General features: G+C 35.1%; 1 protein-coding gene across 4 annotated transcripts in view; it reads right to left on the bottom strand.

Annotated features, from left to right (window-relative positions):
• LOC122362283 (neuronal PAS domain-containing protein 3) overlaps positions 1-24,496 on the bottom strand; it is a 272,325-nt gene that overhangs the window by 95,454 nt on the left and 152,375 nt on the right. For all 4 annotated transcript variants that reach the window (XM_043263690.1, XM_043263691.1, XM_043263692.1 and 1 more), the window contains one exon: positions 1,718-1,807. In XM_043263690.1, coding sequence (XP_043119625.1) covers positions 1,718-1,807 — 90 coding nt within the window. The remainder of the gene's footprint in view (positions 1-1,717; positions 1,808-24,496) is intronic.

Raw genomic sequence — 24,496 nt, 5'->3', positions numbered from 1 at the left:
TACTTAGACTAAAGACTTTACAAGCACTTTATCAGCAGGCCAACCTAAAGATAATACCACAGAAAAAAGCAAGCCAAATTCCAAAAGCCAGGATTTTGAGAATTAATCAATTATTTGATAAAAATCATCAATCAATTAATGCTGAATTAATTTAGAGTTTGCTTTAGTCTTCTTCTTTATTCATATCTCAATCCTTCTATCTAGCTGAATATTTTAATAGTCTTTTACTGCCACTGTTGCTTTTATAATTTAGAATACTCAATATTTACAATGTTCAAATCTGACAGGTCGTAGCGGCACTTGAACCTGATTGAAAGCATGCGTTCAGAACCCTAGTGCACTGAAGAGTATGTACAGCATGCTAGTTTTAATCTGTATATTCCGTGCATACAACCAATAAATACTGTGCACAGTATAGAATACCTTCTTTTCATGCAAAGCATTTTATAAATCTCAGAAAAGCGTGTTTAATTTGCACTGAATCCCAATTTTCAGTATCATCTCTGGTTCGTCTGACTAGAAATGAAAGGTGCGCATTAAAAGTATTATTGCATACATATTTTGAACCGTGCAGGTATTCTCATGCACAAAGTATGCATATTTATGTATTCTTTTTATTGCATTCATTTCTGACCATCCTTTACTGTATATGACATTAAATAATTCTTAAGCATGCAAATGTTTTCTCGTCGTGCAGTGATAAACGCTTATAGCAGTTGCATATGCTATGTTTTTGTTGAATTCGGGTTAAATTAAAATGTTAAAATAAAAATAAAAACAACTAAGGGAGTCTATTCAGGGAGTCTAGGCAACAAACTTACTATCAGCTGAATCCAATTTTGAAAAATGCAAATATATGAGATTAAAAATTAGACCGAATACAACAGTTCATTTAATGTGACTGTATACTGAATATTCTGAACCAGTGCACAGTATATATAATGAATGCTGTATTTTTTTTCTTAAAAAATAGTAGTAGGTATGCCAATCCAATCCCGAGTAAAATGAGCTTTTGAGATTACAAATCGAGGCTGGTATCACCTCTGGTTCATCTGTCCGACTAGAAATGAAAGGTCGAATCGAGTGCATTGCATTGTGGGATACGGTCGTCCATGCAGTGCGCTCAGGTTGTATGCTTTCGCATTTTGTACCCTCACGCTGCGAACTGCATAAAAGCGTTTTCTTTCAAAATTAGCCATCCCGAACACGTCCCGACTGATTTCCCAATCGCCGACGGACAAAAACGAGTTAAACTGTTACAGTAACGGGTACAGTGAGCATCTTGACGGTTTTGATCCCTCGTACAAGGACAGCGAGAGAGCGTTCTGATGATTTGTGTGAATTTTTCCACCACGGGTGAACAGAAGCTGCCCGTCGCGCAGCCGTGTCTGGTTTGATTGAAGCCTGCTAGCACTCGAGATGAAGCTCAGCTAGACAGGACCGCAAGAGTTCTGAAGGTCACTTTCTCACCGCCTGACCTCGCCGAGCTGTCTGTTTATTGAAAGGCCCGGGCTCGAGCCAACGGGAGCGGAGAGCGCGCCAGCATTCCAATGAGAACATCTCTCCGCCGCTTAAAATATGCGGTGATGAACGCCGCGAATTACACTGCAGCTAACAAACCCGCAGGAGTTTATCTAACACTAATTTGTCCAGATTCTCTTCCGCACCGATGGACGAAAAGAGATGGGAGAGTGAAAAAAATCTCACGTGCACTCACCTGTGAAAGCCCCAGGTATATGGACACCGTCTCTGAGATGTACAAAAACCTCCCCTCCTTGTTTAGTGCAAATACAAATCCATCCAGGGACTGTGGAAGGAAACAGAAAGAGAGGAAGAGAAGAAACAAGTCAGGCGAGAGTCTCACAAATAGCTTGTTCCTCACAGCTCGGAGAGGGAGGCCATCAAGCCCAGAATTGCAAACAGAAGAGCGTCCCGTGTGGAAACCACTGACAGATCATTAAAGAGTAACAATTACAACGTCAATTAACAGCTTCGGATCACAGACGTGTGAGCGCTACATAAATATTAGATTGGTCTGTGTAAAAAACTTGATCAAACAGGCGTCTGTCAAGAATTTACACTTCAGAAAAACTACGGATTGATCAGATCGTGATGAACGGGGACGTTGTGTATCAGGATGTGCTGTCAGCCACAACGAAGAAGAAAATTTTTATTATTTTCTGAATGAAAGTTTGTTATTATAGTAAAAAATGTCACCTGAAATAACTCAAATAAAATGTAATATTCAAAAATAACTAATAATACAAGAAAAAGAATTGGGGAAAAATTATATACGTATTTCTTGATGTACTAAAAGAACAAAGTGAAACTGAAATAAAGAATAAAGCACTATATTACGTAGACATGTTATAACAAAAGCAACGAGAACACACAAGATAACTAAAACTTAATAAAACTACTAATATAAAATATAAATAATATCCATTATACTAAAATAATGCAGATGCATAACAACAAAAATGGAATTAATTTCTCATTGAGAATGTTTTGTTTTTTTGTCAAATGCAACGTAGCAGCATGAAGAACGCAACGCCGCATAAAAGCTAAAGTGCTTGATGGTGAACAAAATCACCTGTGATTGGCCAGTGACACACTGCAGCTGCAAAATCACTTTTTATTTTGCATGGTGTGAGCCACTAGCACAGCTTGGCAAGCAGTTGTGTTTTCAGTGCCATAACAGTTTTGCCGCCTGCCTCTGCTTGCTCATTGAAAATGACAACACGGGCTTCATTGGAAAAACATGCTTGTGACGAGACTTCTGCGAAAGGATATTTATTATATTACTTATTTTATGTTTGGCAGCACTTTAAAAGCGAAATGTCCTTTGAGTGGTGCTAAAATCGGGCTCAGTTTTATCTGAAACATAAATCAGGCAATGTTGGTTATTATGTGTATTTAAATGCACTAAAAGCTTGATGCTATGCAGAATTTGAAAGTAACTTACACTGACATTAAACACTGCTATAAAAACAAGTGACAGTGTTAACAACATATCTAAGTCTAACTGTACTAATATATATATATATATATATATATATATATATATATATATATATATATATATATATACACACATACATATTTTGTGAAAAGAGTCTTTATTAATCTAAATTCCTGTTTTACTGCCGCAAGTGTTTAAGCTACAAACAGCGAAATGTCAATATTGATACATTTTTGGAGTTTTGAAATATCTGAAATTACTTGAAGAGCACGAATAAACCATATACTGCCATGGTCGTGTGTTTAAGTGATCTGTGATCAGTTTCTATCTTCTTTTTGTTCAGCTGTGTTGATGATGGATGTTTTTGCCCATATTAGGAACTTCCTGGAACGTCATAAGCTGCATTACTTTTGTGAGACATATTTGTAGTTTTTGCTCAAGGGTGCCCTCTGGCTTGAGTTTGACTGAAACAAACTTTACACATATACAATAATACTCACATCACCCTATTTTGGGTAAAAAAAAACTGACAAAAACACCATCTATTTCTCCCACCTTTCTCTACAAATTTGAAGTAAACATATGCAAATGCCCACAGTTTTCTCCAGAAAGAAGTTTTAATAATGAAAAATATACTTCATTGTCATGTTTAAGCCATTTTATATTTAGATTTGAACAAAAACACCACATTTTATGCCCTTAACGTTTTAGCACATCTCCCCATACTAGATTATATGTGACCCTGGACCACAAAACCGGTCGTAAGGGTCACTTTTTCAAAACTGAGTATTATAATTAATCTGAAAGCTGAATAAATAAGCTTTCCATTGATGCAGGATATGACAAAACCTAGCCAAGAAACAAATATTAGAAAATTTGGAATCTAAACTCCAAATGAAGTCTATATTACCAATGCATATTACTAAGGAAAAACATACTCATGCTATTTTTGCCGCAAAAGAACAATTGATAAGTGAATTGCCGGCTAGGGCTACAAATACACCCGTGCTACTTAAGACACGTATATCATATAAATTTGAGCATTGTGACAACAACACCTCTATATACAAATGTTAACTGTTTCCAAACAACATTTAAAGCATAACGGCATGCATGGCATCCGGACCACCGATGCAACGCATAAAAATTCAGCAAAACAAAGACAAAATGAGTTGAGAGCAGTTGCGTCGGGTCATTTCTGCATTGCTCGTGCATCGTTAGGAATTGCAGGCTAAAGGAAGCTCTCGTGGTACGGATATCGCTGCTGGAGGTGCTGCTACTGGGTCTCCAACAGTCAACAATTAAGACATTGAGGTCACGTGGGTTAATTACATATTGTCTCCCACTGCCTCAGATAATCTGTAGGGTGATGCACCCCGGGCGAGAAAATGCCAGAAAGGAACGAGCAGAAAAACAAGTTATTGTGCACAATGTCACAGCTGATCTGATCACCTTTTTATGAAAATCGGCTTTACGCAGACGGGGTGGAAAAGCATCCCTCTCTCGTTTATTTGCGAGTTTAAAGCAGCGACGGCAGCTGGCGAGAGAGCGTGCGGTCTCTACTCGCCGATAAAACAGCGCAGCCTCGGGCTATTTACAGCGTGCTGATATGCAGCTGACAACAGCACGTCCCACGGCGGCCCGCTAGCGCATCACTTCCTCCCTGAGCACGCATCTGCTGGAGGTGATGTGTTCGACTCGCGCTTTACATTACGCCGCGCTAATGCTAATACTAGCCCATTATATGGCACTTTACATTTGAAATGCTAATACGCCAATATAGATGCGTTAACATAACTGCTACGCTAACACGGATGCTTATTTACATTACTTACAGCAACAAAGAGCTTCGAGGGACTGTATTCTACACATTTAGCATTTAATTTTGCCCCTGAAGTCCACTTATAATATCAGTCAAGGTTTCTTGCACCGAAATAGCTGTAAATTAGCCCTAACTGACCACGTTCGTACCCTCTCGCTGACCCTCGGGGGCCACTCCAAGAATGCATTCTTGTTTTTTATCCACGCTATTTTTTAATTGTTGGTCTATGTAAATATTCCCAAAACAAACATCTTTATTAAGACGTGCCTTCTTTTTAAGCAGTTAAACATTTTACAACAACAGATCGATTGGATAAATAATTTGCGTGCAAAAACCTGTGTTTATATTAGCAATATGGGATAATACTAACGTCTTTCTGGTTTATATTATAGTCTGTGGAAACAGCTCCTTAAATGAAATACATTTTTTTAAATACACGTAAAACTTGTGTATGCCAGTCACCAGCGTTAGCTTGTGAAAAAGACATTTTTACATTGAGATCGTGGGTCAAATACTTGACGTTCAAACGAAAATAAATTCACAAAAGTGATTTTGTCCGTAGAAAGTACAATAACTGAAAGCAAAGTTTCTACTTTTAAGGTTTGGAGAAGTTTTGGTTGATATAATATCAGTTTAAATGTATTTCTGTAAAAATTTAAACAGGTTTATTCTGACTTGTGCATATTAAAATAAATAAATAAATAAATAAGGGAGCATATTCGATTTTATTATGTTTTAAATTAGTAAAAAACTCTTACAGACAGCTGGGCAAAACCTAAGACAGTGGCACATGTAAAAACTGTGTAATTACAACTAATTAGTATTGGGGTAAAAATAATTTGTCTTTTAATGTGTCTTAAATTGATTTTTGTTGTAAATATGCTTGACAAGATTGCTACACTGAATGACATTTTAGTGGGTGTCTCGGGTAAATTAGGGAAAAATGTATGATTTATTTTTTGCAAAATGCAATTAAATATATTTTTTGCCAGTGACAGTTTAAAGCAGTATTACACTTATTCTTTGTCTTTGACCCATATGCATACGCACACTCTGTATACACACACACACACAGTAAACCAGAAATATTGTGAATACCATTACAGTAAAAAAAAAACTATTTTAATATCTTAATAAAATGCAACGTTATGTGACGCAAAGCTGAAATTTCAGCATCATTGCTCTACTATGCTTCTCTGATATCTACTTCATTTTCTTTCTCTCAGGAAACTGGATATTATCATCAATGAAGAAAACAGATGTGATGCTAAATATTTTAGTGGTATATTTTGATCAACGCAAAGCGAAAAAACGAAACAAAACTGTGTTTCTTTGAAATCTTTTGTAACATTATAAACGTCTTCACTCTCCGTTCGGGAATGCATTCTTTCGAGAAATAAAAAATACTTTTGATTTTAAAAAATATGTAATTTAAAGCTATATGGAATGCTTTCAAATTCAGCGTAAAAAAGACACACGACTTGCTCAAATGACGCCCCGTCAGTTCATCTATGCACCGAGAGCCCGGCGTGCCTCCCCGGCGGGGGTCTTTCTGACCTGAGAGAGACTCCTCAGGCTCTGACATGGCCTCCTACGTCCCAGCAGACGCAGCCCTGGCTGTCAGGACGGACCCTCGCCAGTCACCTCCAGCCAGTCTGCAATCATCTCCTCCCTGTTCACCGCTGCTCTTCCTTCAACCACACGGTCTCTGAGGAACGCTGCGTGCCTCCGCCTGGCTCCCCTCCATGATAAACGGCCTCTGTTTACAGGCTAACCACTGTGTAAAGTGCACAATAAATCACTAGCCAGACAAACTTCTGGGGGAGAAAAGTGTAACATTAAGATGGGCCTTTTTTGTCATTTGTTTAAAGCAGTCATGCCTTGCAAGCAGCTTCTCTTCTCTCTCTCTCTCTCTCTCTCTCTCTGTTGTCTAAAGTGCTGAGAGAAGGAAGAAAGCGTCTCGCAGAAGGGAAATGAAACTCTGTAACGGTTAGGGATCTGCACACTTGACCCTAGGCAGCAAAAGCAATAGAATCCACATTAAGATTAAATGTAGACAAAATTGAAGCGCGTAAATCAAGCTTCTCTAGGTTGGAGTTATTCGCAAACAGCATTAACAAGAGACTTATTTAACAGTAATTCAGCATCATGCAAATTAATCCAATCTTCATTTAAATCAAAAGACATTACACGACTGAAAGTCCTTTTTCAAGTCGTTTCTGTTTTTTTGCTTATATTTATTTTGTCAACACAAAATCACATTTACACTATTGCCTTACTTAATAAAAAGTAAATAAGTTCCTGGATATATTGTACAGAATATATATTAGTGTGAATTATTCTAAATTGAAGTGAAGTTTTCTTCTCTTACGCTCCATCGAAATGTAATATGTTTTTGGGTAATTTTTTCTTGTCGAAAACCATTTGAAATTTAATTCATAAATATGTCAAATCACGGAAATAAAATGGCATTCGTGTTGAGTTTATATAATGCATGTTCTTGCTTTTATTCTGCACGTTATTCTAAAATAAATGAATGAATGAATAAATATATTAGTGCTGTCGTTGGATTAATCATAAATACAACCAAAATAAAAAGTTTTTGTTTGCACAACGTGTGTGTGTCTTCTTTATGTATTTATTATGTACACATAAACACACGCAAAGTATACATTTTTAAGATATTTACATGCATTTACATGTCTGCATTTATACACATATACCTTCTATTCCAAAAATTATATTTAACATATAAACATAGCATTTCTTTCTGAAATACATATATGTGTGTATATTTTATGTAAACCAAAACTTTTTATTTTTTTTGATGAGATTAATCGATGGACAGTACTAATATTTGTGATATATATATATATATATATATATATATATATATATATATATATGTATGTATGTATGTATATATATATATATATATATATATATATATATATATATATATATATATATATATATATATATATATATATATATATATATATATGTGTTGTATATATATATATATATATATATATATATATATATATATATATATATGTGTATATATATATATATATATATATATATATATATATATATATATATATATATATATATATATACATATATATATATATATATATATATATATATATATATATATATATATATATATATATATATATATGCACACAGTGGTATTAATTAAGTGGTATTAATGTTGACTTGTTTGGTCTTACTGTGGACATCGGCAAACGTAAAAAAAAAAAAAAAAAAAAAAAAAGGTTCATAGCAATTTTCTGCCCTGGAACTACTATGAAGCTATGGTTCTTGTTAGATAGAGCACAAACCCTCAAGCAAGAACACACCTGCCTTCCAGTGCTACAGCAGTAAACATGGTCTGGAACTCAGCAGCCTTGTGTTTTCTCTAACAAAGGACAAATATACGTGAGCTGAAGGACACGCAAGCTGGTAAACATCAATCTATTCTCTGCACCCCGGCCAGAGCCACCACACGTTCACATTAACACACACAGCGGACGCCAGGCGAGAGCAGCCTCATTGACTATTAACATATCATTAACTATTAGGTCAGACAAAATGAAGAGGGAGAGAGAGGCAGAGAGGAGCGGGGCAGCTGGTGATGGGGGAGATGCCACATGTTCATCTCTCCCAAACTCCAACAGACTCCATGATGAACAACTACAACTGAAATTAGGACTTCTCACAGGGCTGGCCAAACCGGACTCCTACATGAAGAGTAAACTAAGAGTTAAATAAGCCATAGGTTGGAGAACTCGGGCTTAAAAGCACACAGAAAACACACCATACTCGTTTTATTATTGCTGGCAAGAGAAAAAAATGCCTTGTTTCCATTTAGATGAATGTACTAAAAAACTGAAATGTGAAACTAAAATACAAATTTATAAAAATGTACAGATAAATGTAAAAACACAAATAGCTTAAAATGGCAACAACACAGCACACTAAAACCTGAAAAAAATTTTAAATGAAAAATAGAAAAATGTATAAAATTTCAGTATACATATATATATCAGTAGAAATGTTGGTTTATTTTTTTATATTATTTATTTTATATTATTTATATTTTCTTTTTACAGACACTCATTACTTAGCGTCGTTTCAATAAAAGCCATCCATTTTCAAGTGAGAAATATACAGTAGACATAGACTGTCTCTCCTCAAAAAACCATAAATACATTTGCATCATAAAATAGTTAGCATAAATATAAGTATAATTAAACAGTATAACAGTATAATTTATTAATTTACTAAAGAGAAATGTATTATTTCAATAACATTAGTAAATATTAATATTGTTACATATAGTTTTTTTGTTAGTATTGTTAATTAATAAATGTTAATCAATAAGTATGATAACATATATAAATTATTTTATAAATAAAACAATCAAAAATGTGTTTTCATTTCAGTTATCAGATGCGTAAGCATGAAAATAATAATGATAATTCAATATCAGGCAGTTTGTACTGAAAAGTTTGCTATAGCAAATTTAGGATTCTAGAGAGCTTTCCATTTCAGATTAGTATCAGGTAATATTTTGACTAAAAAAAATTGGTGCTATCATTATTATGCCTAGAATAATAAGCCTTATCTTCGAAAGTATGGACGACCCAAAACTGCTGCACCATAAAAACAGATGAAACCGACTCAAATATCAACCTGGAGAGGCTGATAGTGACAGACAGCACGAGAGTGTGTGTGGGAAACATCACATAGACAGAAAGTGTGTGAGAGAAGAAGACAGATGAGAGGTGTTAAAAGAGATCTTATCAGAACTTCTAAATTGCCGCAGGAGCCATGAGAGATCTTTTTCACTGAAGTCAATTTTGAGGCTGACAAGCCATGTAGAAATGTGCAAATATGGATGCGCGGTATTGATTTCTTTATTGAAGGCACCAGCACGGGAGATGCTCGAATCACTCATCCTACCCCTCGCCGAGACCTCTTTCAAATAAGAGCATCGTTAGATTGCTCATTTCATATGAGGCTTAGCGTTGGGGGGAGGGGAGCTACTCAACATGCCATATTTATTGGCCTGCTTCACTCCAAATGACCTACAACAAGCATCCGTTTAAAAAAGGTGCGAGAGCATCAGATCTCGCTGCTTGGCTCTCCCTCAAGCTTTCAGCGTATCCTCAGTCTCAGAGCCTAACATCTCAGCATCTACACGAAGACACTGAACGCTTCTGGTTTTGGTTATGGCTGCCAGTTCTACCAATGATGGAAATAATTGGAGAAAATATGTTTGATTATAATTATTCTCAAAAATCAGAAACGCAGCAAATAAAAAATATTCATCAGTACTAGATATGAGAAACAAAAGCGTAATGATAAAATCAGTACAGAACCTGTCACTAAAAGGCATAGTGTGTCCGAAAATATAAAAAAAGAAATAGTTTAATATAGTGTAATTTTTTTATTATTATTATTATTATTGTACTAGATATATCTGATCTTTTTTCTCTCTCTTATTAATGCAAAAAAAAAAAAAAAAAAAAAAAAAAAAAATATATATATATATATATATATATATATATATATATATATATATATATATATATATAATAACTTAAAGAAATAGTAAATGTATATATTTATTGCTGCTGTTTATACATGTAATGTCGAATGATTAATTGCTTCCAAAAGTTTTTGTTTACTCAATTTATTTGTTTACCGTGTATATTTATTCTGTATATATAGACACAAACATGCATGTATATAGTTGAGAAAATATGTTACATATATTTACATATAAAAAGTATATATTTTACAAATACTTACACATACAAAATGTATATATTAATATTCATATACTTTGTATTATATATAAATATATTTAATGTCTAAATATTAGATATGTTTCTAAAATATATACATAAATATATTTATATTTATATATACATTAAAATATGTACAGTACACACATATTATGTGTACAAAAACGTTTATTTTGGAAGCCATTAATCACAATTAATCGTCCTGACAGCACTAATATTTATAGAATTTATCATTTATATTCTAAAGAAGTCATCTGCATTGTGCCTTGATCCTACTCTCCCTCTTACTAAAAACAGAAAGCGTCAAAAAAGTAAAACATAAATGGCGTCTCTTAGATACAGAGTTGTTGGACAAGCGATGTCTGAAATCTAAATGAGCGCCCCTCACCAGAGATGACTAAAGCACTCCAGGAGAATAAGAGCCAACGCCGGCTTTCCTTGTACAAACTACCCCACTTTTCCAAAAGTTCCTTCGGGTGACCAGGCAACAATATTGTTTCGACTTCCCTCCGCGCCAGGATTTAATTAAGTGATAACAGTCACCTTCGGGTGATGACACAGGACAATAATATCTGGGCTGAAGGAAAACGCTGAGACCGGCCAGCACGTATTATCATGAGCGAAGATAGAGAGAAAGAGAGAGGAAGAAATACGTACTTCACAAGCATCCAGGTTAGACTCGGCAAGAGGAAATATTTTCCGAGTCTAATCTGAGGGGTTAAGGGGGGGATTTAGCTCCAACCTAAGAGGATTAAACATCATTTGAATGTGTATGTGTTTAAACACAGGCTTAATAAAACAATATGACGTCAGTACAAACAAATAGAGGGCTTGACTTCAACTGCCTGTTGACACGAATGCATTTCCTATAAAACTGGTATAAAGTAACACCTTTCTGACTGTAGATTTAACAAAAATGAAAAAGCGTGACTTGCAATTGATGACAATACGTCTACTGTTAAAAAATTAAAAAAAACCCATAAACAAACGTAGACTCTAAATGCATGCCATATGACTCGGGCATGTGAACTGAAGGCCATCCTGCTGTTTAACCTCAAGCTAAAATGATTAAATCCTGCAGGAAATGGAACAAAATGAAATCTGGAATATCAGAGATCCTGCAAATTGAAAAAAAAAAAATAATAATGAAAAACAGAATCAAAGACGAGTTTATTATGGAGAACAGACAAAGAAGCCTAGAGATATTCACTGAAAATTCAGTGAAATTTCTTCTCAAAATGATCGCAATGACTCGAATTAATTTTAATGACATTTATTTCTCGAAAATAGAGCCACTTATTCAAAGCTTTCATCAAAGAAACTCTTTTAAGTGAGCAGATCCACTTTCATGCCACGCTATCATTCATATGTACTGCATGAGTTCTGCGCTAGAAACATATATTTTTAATTCATGCTCGGTAGATGCAAATACTCCGGAAAGATCTCCTCACAATACGTACGGTCGTTAGTATGCAAGATGACGATTTATTCAAACAACGATAATGAGCTCAGTCTCTTAGAGATGAATAGTAAATCATTATGGGTTTTTTTCCTGCAAAGTTTGGCCTTTTTGTGAAAGAAAAGTGAATTTGTCGCAGCCGATGATTTGCTATGCATTCATGCACAATGCATAAGATACGTGATCATGCAAAAGTTTGGTTGCGGAGACCCAAGGCCGGTCCAGACGGGGTACGGAGGTCCTGCAGGTAATGAGGACCTTCACACAGTCAACACTGATTGCCTTCTCCTGTATGAAAACGTCTAACAGTGACGGCTCAGAAGCCCTTCAATACGGACAGCGATCACACACACACACACACACACACACACATAATCGCGAAAGCACGCACACATCTCAGCGATGCCTCTTAAGAAATCGCATAGGGCCTGACCACCACAGTCTAATTATGCTAATTGCTTCAATGCCCTTGCTTTATTTATGCATGGCGTCTAAGATAAATAAGAGAAAATTGCTTTGGATCTAACTGTATTCATTTTAGAATGCAAACTAGCCCGTGTTTGTTATGAGATTGCTGATGTGTTTACCCCTGAAATTCTGCAGGTAATTGCAATTTTGATTGTACATTTATTTTTCCCACTGACAGTCCCAGGACTGCGTCTGTTCTCAGTTTTTATAATTAAATGCTTTGTAATATTTAAGCACACCGAATGGAAGAAAAACAGCACACATTAGAATATTTTATTCACCAGACTGAATAGCTCGCTCAGGGGGATCGAGACACACTGGGAGAATGAAAATGCTTGAAATCTGGAGGTTTTGTTGAGGGAAACATTAAAAGGTGGAAATTGGAATAAAGGGTGAGATGTATGTGTCTCGTTATCGGCCTGAGTTTCAGAGGAAAAAATCTAAAGACCGTTCTGTTCCTGAGGCTCAAAACATACTCGACATAAACATATCTAAACAAGCCTGATTTCACATGCTGAAATGTGATTCCTAACACACAGTGCAGTTGTATGTGCCGCCTCAAGGGGAGCTATAGTGACTCTATAGGCATTCTCTATCAAGTCAACCTGTGTTGCCAAGTCAGCGGTTTTCCGCAGGACCGGGCTACTTTTACACTTGCCAAACCCATTTTTATTTTTTTTTTTCAAGTCTGCATATTGATGCAAAATGCCTCACCTGCCTGACCATTTTGATCATGATTAGGCTAATTTTGAGTAACTATTGGTCTGTTTTTATACTGACCTGGCAACCCTGGGTGTTAATAGGTATTTTCATAACTTGGCAGTTCTTACTTTATAGTTTCGCTTAGTATATTTATTAATAAAGCACATTTACAAACAATAGAAGTTGAAACCAAGAGCTGTACTGGTAGTAAAATAAAATGTCAATACTAAGCATATTGAAAACGAAAACAAATATTTACTGATATAAAAATTATAATTAAACTTCATTTGTATGCATACTTGTATAGGGTATACTTGAAGGGTACATAAATATTTAAGTGTATTTGTATTATGCATCTCACAAAATAAACGTATTTATGTTTTATTTTAGTATATTCATTTTTCACTAGGGATATAAAAACTGATTTACCAACAAAACACTTATAACTCTATTTTAAAGTTATAAAATTAACAATTCCCCATTTTCTCTCCAACTCAGTGTTAAAACCATTGTGATGAGGCATTTCGTTCCTGTGCATAAATACTTCAGAGATCAGCTTCTCTTTCACTCTGGTCTATTACCTTAACATTACTCAACTGGAAAACACATGGCTGAGGTGGTTTTGATAATGTTTCGCATCTTAGTTCGCATCTAATAGTTACGTGTTTAAGTCTTTTATGTGGAAAGTTTTGCCTCTGCGTATGCGCTGTATATCAAGAGTTGGGCACAGCACGTCATAAATTCATAAAATTACAATTGATTGGTCTGAGCGGAGGGAGAAAACAACAAACATTTGCCATCTACTTTAAATGAATGAACTCATCTCTCCCTCATGCAGAAGTCTGATGGACTCACACGGGCACAGTTGCATCGGGGCTGAGTTTTGTCTGGTCATCCGGGGTAAATCATTGCCGTATTTTCATCCTTTGTTATGAGGTATGGATTTCACCTCTGTGATGGAGCTTTTGAGTCTATTTGAAAAGTTGGAGACCGTAATGATGAAGGATTTTACTCTGATTAATCAAAACATGGATCTTTCTCACCCATAGGCCAATTTCAACTGGCCTTTCGACAAATATACTTCTGAAAGTTTCTTTCTTTGATTCCCATTCCGTGTGGAATAATAATCAGGGATATCATTTTATAACTCAAAATGCATACTTGAAGAACTGGTTAAATGGTTACTAATTCGACGAACTGATAACGGCTGCACCGAATTTGCCTTTTCGCAGTTGAATAAAGTCAGTATCAAACCTGGAGTCAGTACGATTTTTTTTAAATAAATAAGTGCATTACATCAATCACACGTGAATGCAAATACGTTCCAACAGCTCAGATGCAAAAGCCACTAAGTGCCATCTCAAATTTTCTTCTAGAATGAGCGTTTTTCTCATGTGCAGGTTCAGTCGTTTCACTATAATGGAACCGATTCTTTTCATTTCCATCAAAGTGAAATAACTGAACATGCATATAGTGGCCTGAGACAAAATGCTCATTTTAGAATGAGCAGCTGCATCTGAACTCTTCATTTATCATGTGATAAAACACTTCTATTTTAAGCAAACGCCGCTCTTGGGAGCTTTTTTTGGGAATCCTGAAAACGATGTATAATTGTTTCTACAGAAAACATATTTCCATTAATAATAATAATGATGTTTACTGAGCAACAAATCAGCACATTAGAATGATCTCTGAAGGATCATGGGTCACTGAAGAGTGGAGCGATGATGCTGGAAATTCAGCTTTGCATCACAGGAATAAATTGCATTTTATAATATATTCAAACAGAAACAGTAATTTTAAATTGCATTAATATTTCGCAAAATTACAGTTTTTGCCATATTTTTAATCAAATAAATACAGCCTCTGCGGTCTTCTTTCAAAAACCTTTCATGCAACCCACCAACCTGTCTATGAAAATAGCTTTGCACACCGCTACTATATACATATACATATATATATATATATAGATAGATAGATATAGTACGACTATATAACGACACAGCATTGTCCTGTCACAGGTTGCTGTCAGATTCAGCAGACTAATTACCGCTTCCCTTGTTTCCACCAATCACGCATAAGCCTGGCGGTCTGTTTGTTCAGATGTATTAGTTTATTTGATTATCCTCTCGGTGCGGCCGCAACAAAGCTACAGTCGCGACAAACCTAAATGATATTTGCTTTCTGCAAAGACAGCGGCGAAGACGGCGAGAATTCATTGATAACCTTATCTCATTAAGTTTACAATCCTGTGGCATTACCATTAAAAGCAGGAAAGGGAAAACGGTTTTGTTACCCGCTCTGTTCCCCTGCTAGCGGCTGACAAGCGCCTTGATTTATTTATTGTATTCGTGCGTTCCCGTCTCATGTAGAGGAACAAATGCGGCGGGCACGGGAGTCTCCATTGACAGGCCTTTTGTACGCCGGCATAAAAAATGAGCCACTTACTTACAATACATCCATAGGAAATCAGATGCAAAAAGAATCGGAACGGGAAGTTCTCACATCTACAGAAAGAGGATACATGAGGGAGGCAAAATCAATAGAGAATAACTCCTTTTCTCCGGCTGAACTTAAGATTCAGCAAAAGTTTTGTCTAGGGAAGTTCGCCTGATACAGGTCTGCAGGATGAAACCGGCATTAATCATTCCAACAAGTCGTACATTTCTATAATACAAAGACTCGTCCGCCGAGCCCCCCGGCCCACCCTGTACTCGCGCACAAACCTATCACTCAGAGCTGGGGTTACTGAGCTTATACCCCTAAGGCGGAGATAAGAAATCGCCACGGTCCCGTATTCGGTTAAATCACTGTAGCCACATTAGGCTGAACGGAGGCAGGAAATCGCAGGAAGAAAAGGCAGCGCTTTATGCCGCCTGTGCCCAGATGCTTATCGCCCTCCTGAAAAAGACATTTGTCTTTTGTCTGGATTGCCCTTGACACATCCTTAAGGGAAGGAAGTCTTGAACTTGTCTTTGTTTTGAAGAGCCCTTGGACCTCCGCGGTTTAATCTGGGTTAAACGCGGCCTGATCTCGCGAGTATTTCGTCCAAGCTTTGATAGAGCGCATGCCAAATCCCTCCTCTTTTCTGCTTTCATATATCAACTATTCAGTGGGCCTTATCGGACCACTGTGGCATTGTGATCGCGGGGATACACTACCGCAAAATGCTATCATGAAATTGCCAAACACGATTTTAGTTCATCAAAAGGAGTCGCTTCCCTTTTGAGGCCAAACTCATAATAAAGTGGAATGTTTGAACAGATGTAGGTGTTCATCTCGTAAATCTAACATTAGGGCAACTATAAAAAAAACAATAAAAAAAAACATTTTTGTCACTATATATGTATTTTGTTTTTAGGTTTTAGAACAAGTTTGGTTTTGATCCACTTCAAATATTGACTACTGTATAAATAAAATATATTTTGTTTTGGCTAGTTCCCGAGGCAACGATTCTAATTTCCGTTTAGTTCAACTTAATGCACTTAATATAAATAACTAAAACTAAAAAAACAAACATTTTTATTTATAAAAACTATAGATTACAATAATAATTTGTTTTACACATGTATGAATTAATACAAAGTACTAAAATATATTTGTAACATTTTAGAACATTAAGCAAAAAATATAAGAACTGATACTAAAATAACATCGTTGTACATTTTAGTATATTTTAGTATATTTTGCATATTTTTGGGATCAGTTTTTTTTTACAATGTGACATTCTTATGACTTTACAATTAAATAAATAAAATACAATCTTTTTTATTCTTTCTCATAGTTATAATTTTTCAGTGGTGGTTATCAATATTTACAGTAAACTATTACAGTAATACAAAAATGAAATAATATTATAATGTACTCTCACTTTATATTATTTATATATATATATATATATATATATATATATATATATATATATATATATATATATAATTTAATATATATATATATAATTATATTTATATATATATTATAATCATATATAATTTATATATATATATATATATATATATATATATAATTAATATGTAACTATACATGAATTGTAATGAAAATAATGCCAGAATCTTATTTAAATAACAAAACAGGCGAAATATGATTCAAATATAAGTAACTGCACAAAAAAGCTCGACAAAAGCTGCAACACCAGAGGCAGACGGCACCATGGATGAGGGTTAGGGAGGTATGTGGTATTTATTGGTCTCGGTTCCTCTGAGAACGCATTTAAAGCCACAGTAATTACACCCAAAGCCACGTTATGAGCCCATAAGAAACACACTAAAGACTGCCGGGTGCTGCTCGCATGTGCCATAATGACAGATACAGGAGGCGTGTAAAAACAAACACACAAACGCGCTCACGATCACCATGTCAGGTGTTTACGCGAGGCTGGGTACGATCAAGGTACATGCCACATGGCCTCTAATCACGCTGCTTCATTACGGATATAAAACAGCTTGTTTTACAGCACCTTCATGGCATATACTACAGATGTGGCGGCAGAACGAGTCACGTGCCTGTATTTTTCTCAGAATGCATCTACAGCAGTTATTATACCTGTTTTCGAAAGCTCTATTTTTGCATCAAAAGAGTAGTTTAATAAGAACTGAGCGCCTTAAAAGTCTTTCATTGGGAAAGAAAAGCGAAAGTGAGTTTGAAGTATACAAAATCTGTGCTGTTCCCAAGGGAAGAGCGTTCTAGTCTGTGATAATGAGACATCCCTGTGGGACACCTGAACGCAGGGCGGAAAATAACATCTGTATCATTTACATGCTAGAAGTCTGACTACAAACTCGAAGAGGAATTCGTGATCTGCGCATTAGCGAACCTCCAAAAACTGCATTGCGTGGCTATATAATATTATACCATGTGAACAAACTGTGATTATGTTCTAAGCTTGTTTTTAGTTTAAGTGGAATGGAAATAATTGAATATGTTTTGGACAAATGCTATACTGAGTCGCATTCTTGCTCTGAATGCTGGTCAGTCTACTATGTTTACAAAAAGCATCGACTTCTGTGAGAACATCGATATAGTATTGTGACGTAATCTATCATCATATTGTGAAATATCTTCACTCCGGTTGTATTTTGCCCTAAGAATCTAAGCATCACCACTGGACATAATTATTGATTAATAAATAAATACAAAATCAATGAAAATAAAATGTATGCATCATGCAAAGTAATGTGTATATTCGGAGAATATACTTAAAATATACTATCATGAAAATAACATAATAATAATAACAATAACAAACCTAAAAATGGAGGTAATAAATGGCTTTTTTTATTTTTCTGCAGATAATAGTTTCTTAATATATCACAATATTGTGAAATATACCTTCACCTCAGTTATATCTCACCCTAGAAATCAAAAGGAAATTAAATACATTTTTTGTATTAAAAATATTTCGTTTCAGGACATTTACTAACTTTTTTCTTTTCTTTTTTTCATTGTATAGCTCTAAAATGTATGCAGTAAAACATTAGTTGAGAATCACAGCAAAAAAAATTATTACAAAATAATAATTAAATATTTGACATGCATTTAAAGCATTGGGGAATGTGCTTAACTCTCATAACAGCAACAATAATAACGACGGAGGTAAATTAAGGCATACTTTTAATGCGAATAATAATTTATTTTAATTAAGGAGTGAAATGCGAGCCAAACATGAGTTTCATCACACATCTGACCTCCGACACAATTCTGCAGTCCTTTCTTTCCATGCTTCACTTTAGCTTATCATCCTAAAACATCACACAAAAGCTATACCAACCCTCCAAAATCAGTCTTCGGCTTTCAATCATGCGGATGCTTATGACAACTTGATGAATTACCGCCGCATAACGACGCATCCCGAGCTGGCTGCTGTTTTTTAAACACGGCGAGGTGTTGGGCTGCTCTTCCGCTTTGGTGAGGGCTCAGCATCGGGTGTCAAAGGCGAGGGTGACTCCTACTTATAACAAATGTAGTGACAGGTTACGATCAAGGGCCGCGCTGACATTCTCTCTGCAAAGGTCAATGTATGGCGAAGCCGACGATGAAGAAATGAGCGCTCTGCCATCATTGCCAAGGCAAAAGGTCAGACACAAGCTGATTGGTGATAGAACTATCAAATTAACCAATCAATACACGGCTGGGATGGGAGGAAACGGGCCCTCCAGGGAGAGCGGACAGACTGGACCAAATGCCAAGATGTCAATAGCTCTGCGCCAGTGAGAGTCTGCACAGGTTTAGGAGGAGGGGGTCCTGTCTCACACACACACACACACACACACACGCACGCACGCACACACACACAGATTCCTCCACACACTGCGCAAAAAATCATTTCAATTAGCACGCTCACACACCTAATGAACCTAACGAATGCGCCGGCACGTTTCTAACATGCTACGTTTAACATTACTGTTATGATCATACTGAATCAAGGAAACTAACACTTCCAGACAAGCGAAGTAAATTCAGTTAAGGTTTTTGTTTTCACTTTGTACCGTGATAAAGACTTCAAATCAGGCAATCCTGGCTTTAATAAATGGCCCCTATTTAAAATGGGTCACTTTTAGTCGATTGGTTTGTTATTCTCCATGAACCAGTAAAACAAAATGGATTCAATGATTCGACTAAAAAAAGTCAAATCGTTATTTAAGTGTTCGTACAATTTGTAGAGCCAAAATTTGAGCCATTGTTATTTACGTTAATAAAATGTAATGTAAAAAAGTACGCACTCATATATTATGTAAACAAAAACAATTTTGTATGCTCTTAATTGCAAGTTAATTAACCGATGAATCGTTTTTGTTTGTATAATATATGAGTGTGTACTGTGTATATTTATCAGGTAGATATAAATACAAACGAATGTATAGTTAAAAAAATAGGTCACGTTTATATAAATGTATATTAATGTAAATATTTTCTAAATATATATAGTATGTGTGTGTTTGTGTTTAGACAGTCATATTATGTAAACAAAAACTTTTATTATTTTGGATGGGATTACTCACAATTAATCGAGTGTCGGCACAAAAAAAGATAAATATATATGTAAAAAAAAAAAAAAAATAAAAAAAAATATATAAAAAAATAAATAAATAATAATAATAATAATATATATATATATATATATATATATATATATATATATATATATATTGCTACATTTTCATCATATAGATGTCATCTTTATTAACAAACTGCATATTTTAAAGTATAAACAATTACATTCTCACCAAAAACGTGACAAATATTAATACATTTATAGTGGGTTTGGGCATGAATTAAAAAAAAACAAAAAGAAATAAATAAATAAAATACTGCAAGCGGAGTGATACAAAGAGTTCTGTTATCACTGGAATACTGCACTGCTGGAAAAGGCTCTCAGCCAATCAGATTGGAGAATCGGAAGCTTCTAATAGTTCGTAAAGTACCTGACCAATATTTCCCAAACGTGACTGTAGTTCAACAACTTCAAAATACCAGAAGCTTGACAAACAGTCCCACACCGCATCTGAATGACGAAACCAATTCTGAGCGGAAAAACCAACAGCGTTAATGAACCCGTTCTGTGAAATCCACCTCTACAAACAAATAAAACCCAAGCTGCTGAAATCAAACCACCCGACAGGGCATCAATTTCACCCGGTACCGTTCTCCAGGAACAGCTATAGAAAAAGAGACACAAGGACACGAGTAGGACATGGGAATGAATGTGTAGTCTCTTCACTCGCCACAAGAGCTTGTAATCCTCTTCTACATTTACTGCAGAAGCTCAATATCACTTCAATTCTCCCACGAGTGCCCGGGCTGCTTTGTACCTATCTGCTCTGAAGTGGATCTATTCACATATTACCCGTTCATTCTTCCACCCCTCCAAAATACCGGCTCCCCTTTAGACCTGAGGGGCCATTGAGAGATGAGCCCATCTGGGAATTAATTGAATCGCATTAGCCATGTCAGTCAAGCACATGGGCGGCAGCGGCTTCGGGCCGGGGTGCTGCGAGACGTACAAGTTTCACATTAAAAATTTCATATATCAACCTTATTGATCTGAAGTTATCAATTACTTTCTTGTTATTTTAGATTGCTTTTGGACACACGACAGACCGAGAAGCTGTCCGAAATTATCAACGTCTTCCGTATTCTCTCTCGTCTGCCGTTTCTTCCGGTTTGTGTTTTCTGGCGTTCCTCCACATGCCTTGTACCTCTTAATTATCTCAAAATTAATCAGCAATTAACTGATCCTTCAGCGTGACACACATTACACAGTCAGGTCAGCGTTTAACATGGTGACTGTTGCCGTGCTAAAGAAGAAGACCGGCCTGTCATGTGACATTCGTGCATTTATACCTCTGTTATTACACATTTACTACAAAGCATTTTCATTAGGTCCTTATATATAAATAACATGTTTAACATAAATTCCACCAAATGATTTTTATTTGACAGTAAAACTGTGGCAACATTGGCACTAGAGAGATGGTTTCACAGTAGTATCTTGTTAAAAATGTAGTAGTCATGTTTTTAGTATTATATTTTAGATCTTAGATATTTTAGATAAAACTCATATATTCTATCGGGATATCAGTGCAAAACAATAGTATTAAAGTTGAAAAAAATAAGATTAAAATAAATATATAAAAAATAAAATAATAATAATAAATAAATAAAATAAAATAAATAAAAAAATACAATGCATTTAAATAATGAGTATTTAAGGAGAAAATATGCTTGTGTGACATAAAAATGGTGAAGTTTATATATATATATATATATATATATATATATATATATATATATATATATATATATAAAAAATAATACATTTTGTGTAAGTGGCACAAAAAATAAACATGCATCTGAATAATGGCTATTTAGGGGGCAATATATGCTTAAAAATAACAATCGATGTAATTAAACACCCTGCTTTCTGTAAAAACTGATATTGTACGTACAGACAATACCGCCCAGCAGGAGCTTATTATCAGACAAGATAACTAGACACAATAAATTCTTCTGTTTAAACCGCTGCGGTTTTCTGAGAGAATTATTCCCTCTCATGCGGTTTGGTTTTCGAGTTTCCAATTCCAAAGCCCAGTGAATTGAACAGTTCAAACTTCCACATCAATTAGAGCAATAAGCATGATCAGAACGGTGCGGGGAGAGACCGCCTCGCGCTCTCTGTCGGGACCGTGTCAATTTCGGACTCAATTAATGATTCTTTCAAGCCTAATGTTCACGCAATTGGTATTCATTTGAGGTGTTGGGGAGAAGCAGTACACACATTTCCATTACGACACCCACCGAAGGGAGCTGCTTCGAACGCTCTTCATTTGCATGCGTTTTGCTATTTGTAAAAAAAAATAACATGCTATTTAAGACAAAATAAGACAATTCAGTGCATTCGACATATTCCTTAATTAATGCAAGTTGTGTACTTTAGATTTAATCGGATTGCGAACGAGATAAAAGAATTGAAATAATGAACTAAAAGGAACTGTGATGCTCAGTTGTTTTGGTTGTTTTTTAGCAGTTTGAGTAATTGTTTGTGACTCTTTCTGTGTTGAGTCCTGTTTTATTCATGAGTTCCGATAGTCAGCTAAACACATGAAAATCAAAGAGTCAACACGAATGATTTTCACTTTGTTTTCGGTTTATCAATTACATGAACTGGTAATATTAATCAAATTTAAACAGACATTCTTTTAGTTGAAAAAAAAAAACATACATGCATTTTAAATATAGATACATAGATAGATAGATAGATAGATAGATAGATAGATAGATCGATAATAGATAGATAGATAGATAGATAGATGATAGATAGATTGATAGATAGATAGATTTAATATTTAATATATGATGAGTTCATTTGCAAAAACAAATAACTCAAAAATCTAAAATCTTGTTTTTTAATGTTATCTTGTTTTTACTGTGTTTTATCGTGTTAGTGCTTTTTTTGTTCTTTTTTTTACCTAAATAACCCAACTGCAGTTTAATTGAGATTAATTTTAATGCACAGTGAAAATACTCAATTTCTCAGAATTGTTAAAAACTCAGTTTATATATATATATATATATATATATATATATATATATATATATATATATATATATATATATATATATATATATATATATATATATATATATATATATATATATATATACACACACACACACACACACACACACACATATATATATATATAGCTTTATTCCTTTTTCCTTTCAGCTACTTTCAGGTACAATAGAATGCCTCCCAGAACAATCTCTCTCTGTGTGTATTTGTATCTCTCTTGTTACATTATGCTGAGACACTCTTGCTAATAAATCTTTTTAGCTAATGCATTCCAGATGGAAGCTGCAGAGGCCTGCTTTGACCTTCCTAAACCCTTCCAAAATTCCTCCCCCTGCCCGAGCCCGACCATTTATCTGCCTTTGATTGAAATGCCATCAGTAACCTTTGACAACAGTGTAATATCATTAGAGGAGGGCTGTTACTCTCACGGGCCTCGGGTGGCTTCTTCAGCCCAGGACATAAACGTCTGCCTGATGCTCACAGAGCTCGCCGAAGACTCTTCTTTAACTAATAACTAAGATTTCAGCGGGGAATATGTTGAATGTCACCTGACTCACCTGATGTCTATGCACTTAATCGGCTAACCTGGCTGCTTTTAATATCTGAATGTTAGTGTGAATACGTTAGCTCATCCTCGGTAGCTCCTCGGAAAGAATCGTCTCAATACTAAACAAAGCACATAAAAAAAGACCTGAACTGGTAGCAACACGACCTGCTTTATGGAAAATGATTTTTTGTTACGCATAACCTCGTTACGGGTGCATCTTTGTGTCTATATTTGATTTAATCTAACAGGTCAGTGCCTGCATGTGATGAGGTAACTGTATATAAAAATAGCATAAAATTGTTGATACGTCTCTGTGACAATTTCAAGAGGGATACAATGTGATTATTTGAAAATTTTAAAATGTTTAATTCAATACATGCAGAAAGACTACAAATAATTTATTGAAACTTAAATGTTTTAATGTCATCGCACAGAACAAGAAAATACAATAAACAAATAATTATTGCATTATGTTAAACTAGAATCATTTTTTATCAATTAATGTCATAACATAACATTTAACGTGCTACTTGCTCATTTTCATAATTATCTGTAAAATGCGCTAAAGCGAAAAATGTTTTCACTCTGTTCTTCGGTGCGTTAGTGTTATTATAAAGAAAA

The sequence above is a fragment of the Puntigrus tetrazona genome, chromosome 17 (genome assembly GCF_018831695.1).
Source record: "Puntigrus tetrazona isolate hp1 chromosome 17, ASM1883169v1, whole genome shotgun sequence".
In the NCBI taxonomy this organism is placed as follows: Eukaryota; Metazoa; Chordata; class Actinopteri; order Cypriniformes; family Cyprinidae; genus Puntigrus; species Puntigrus tetrazona.
The sequence above is the reverse complement of the archived record's forward strand: the minus strand, read 5'-3'. Positions and strand labels throughout refer to the sequence as shown.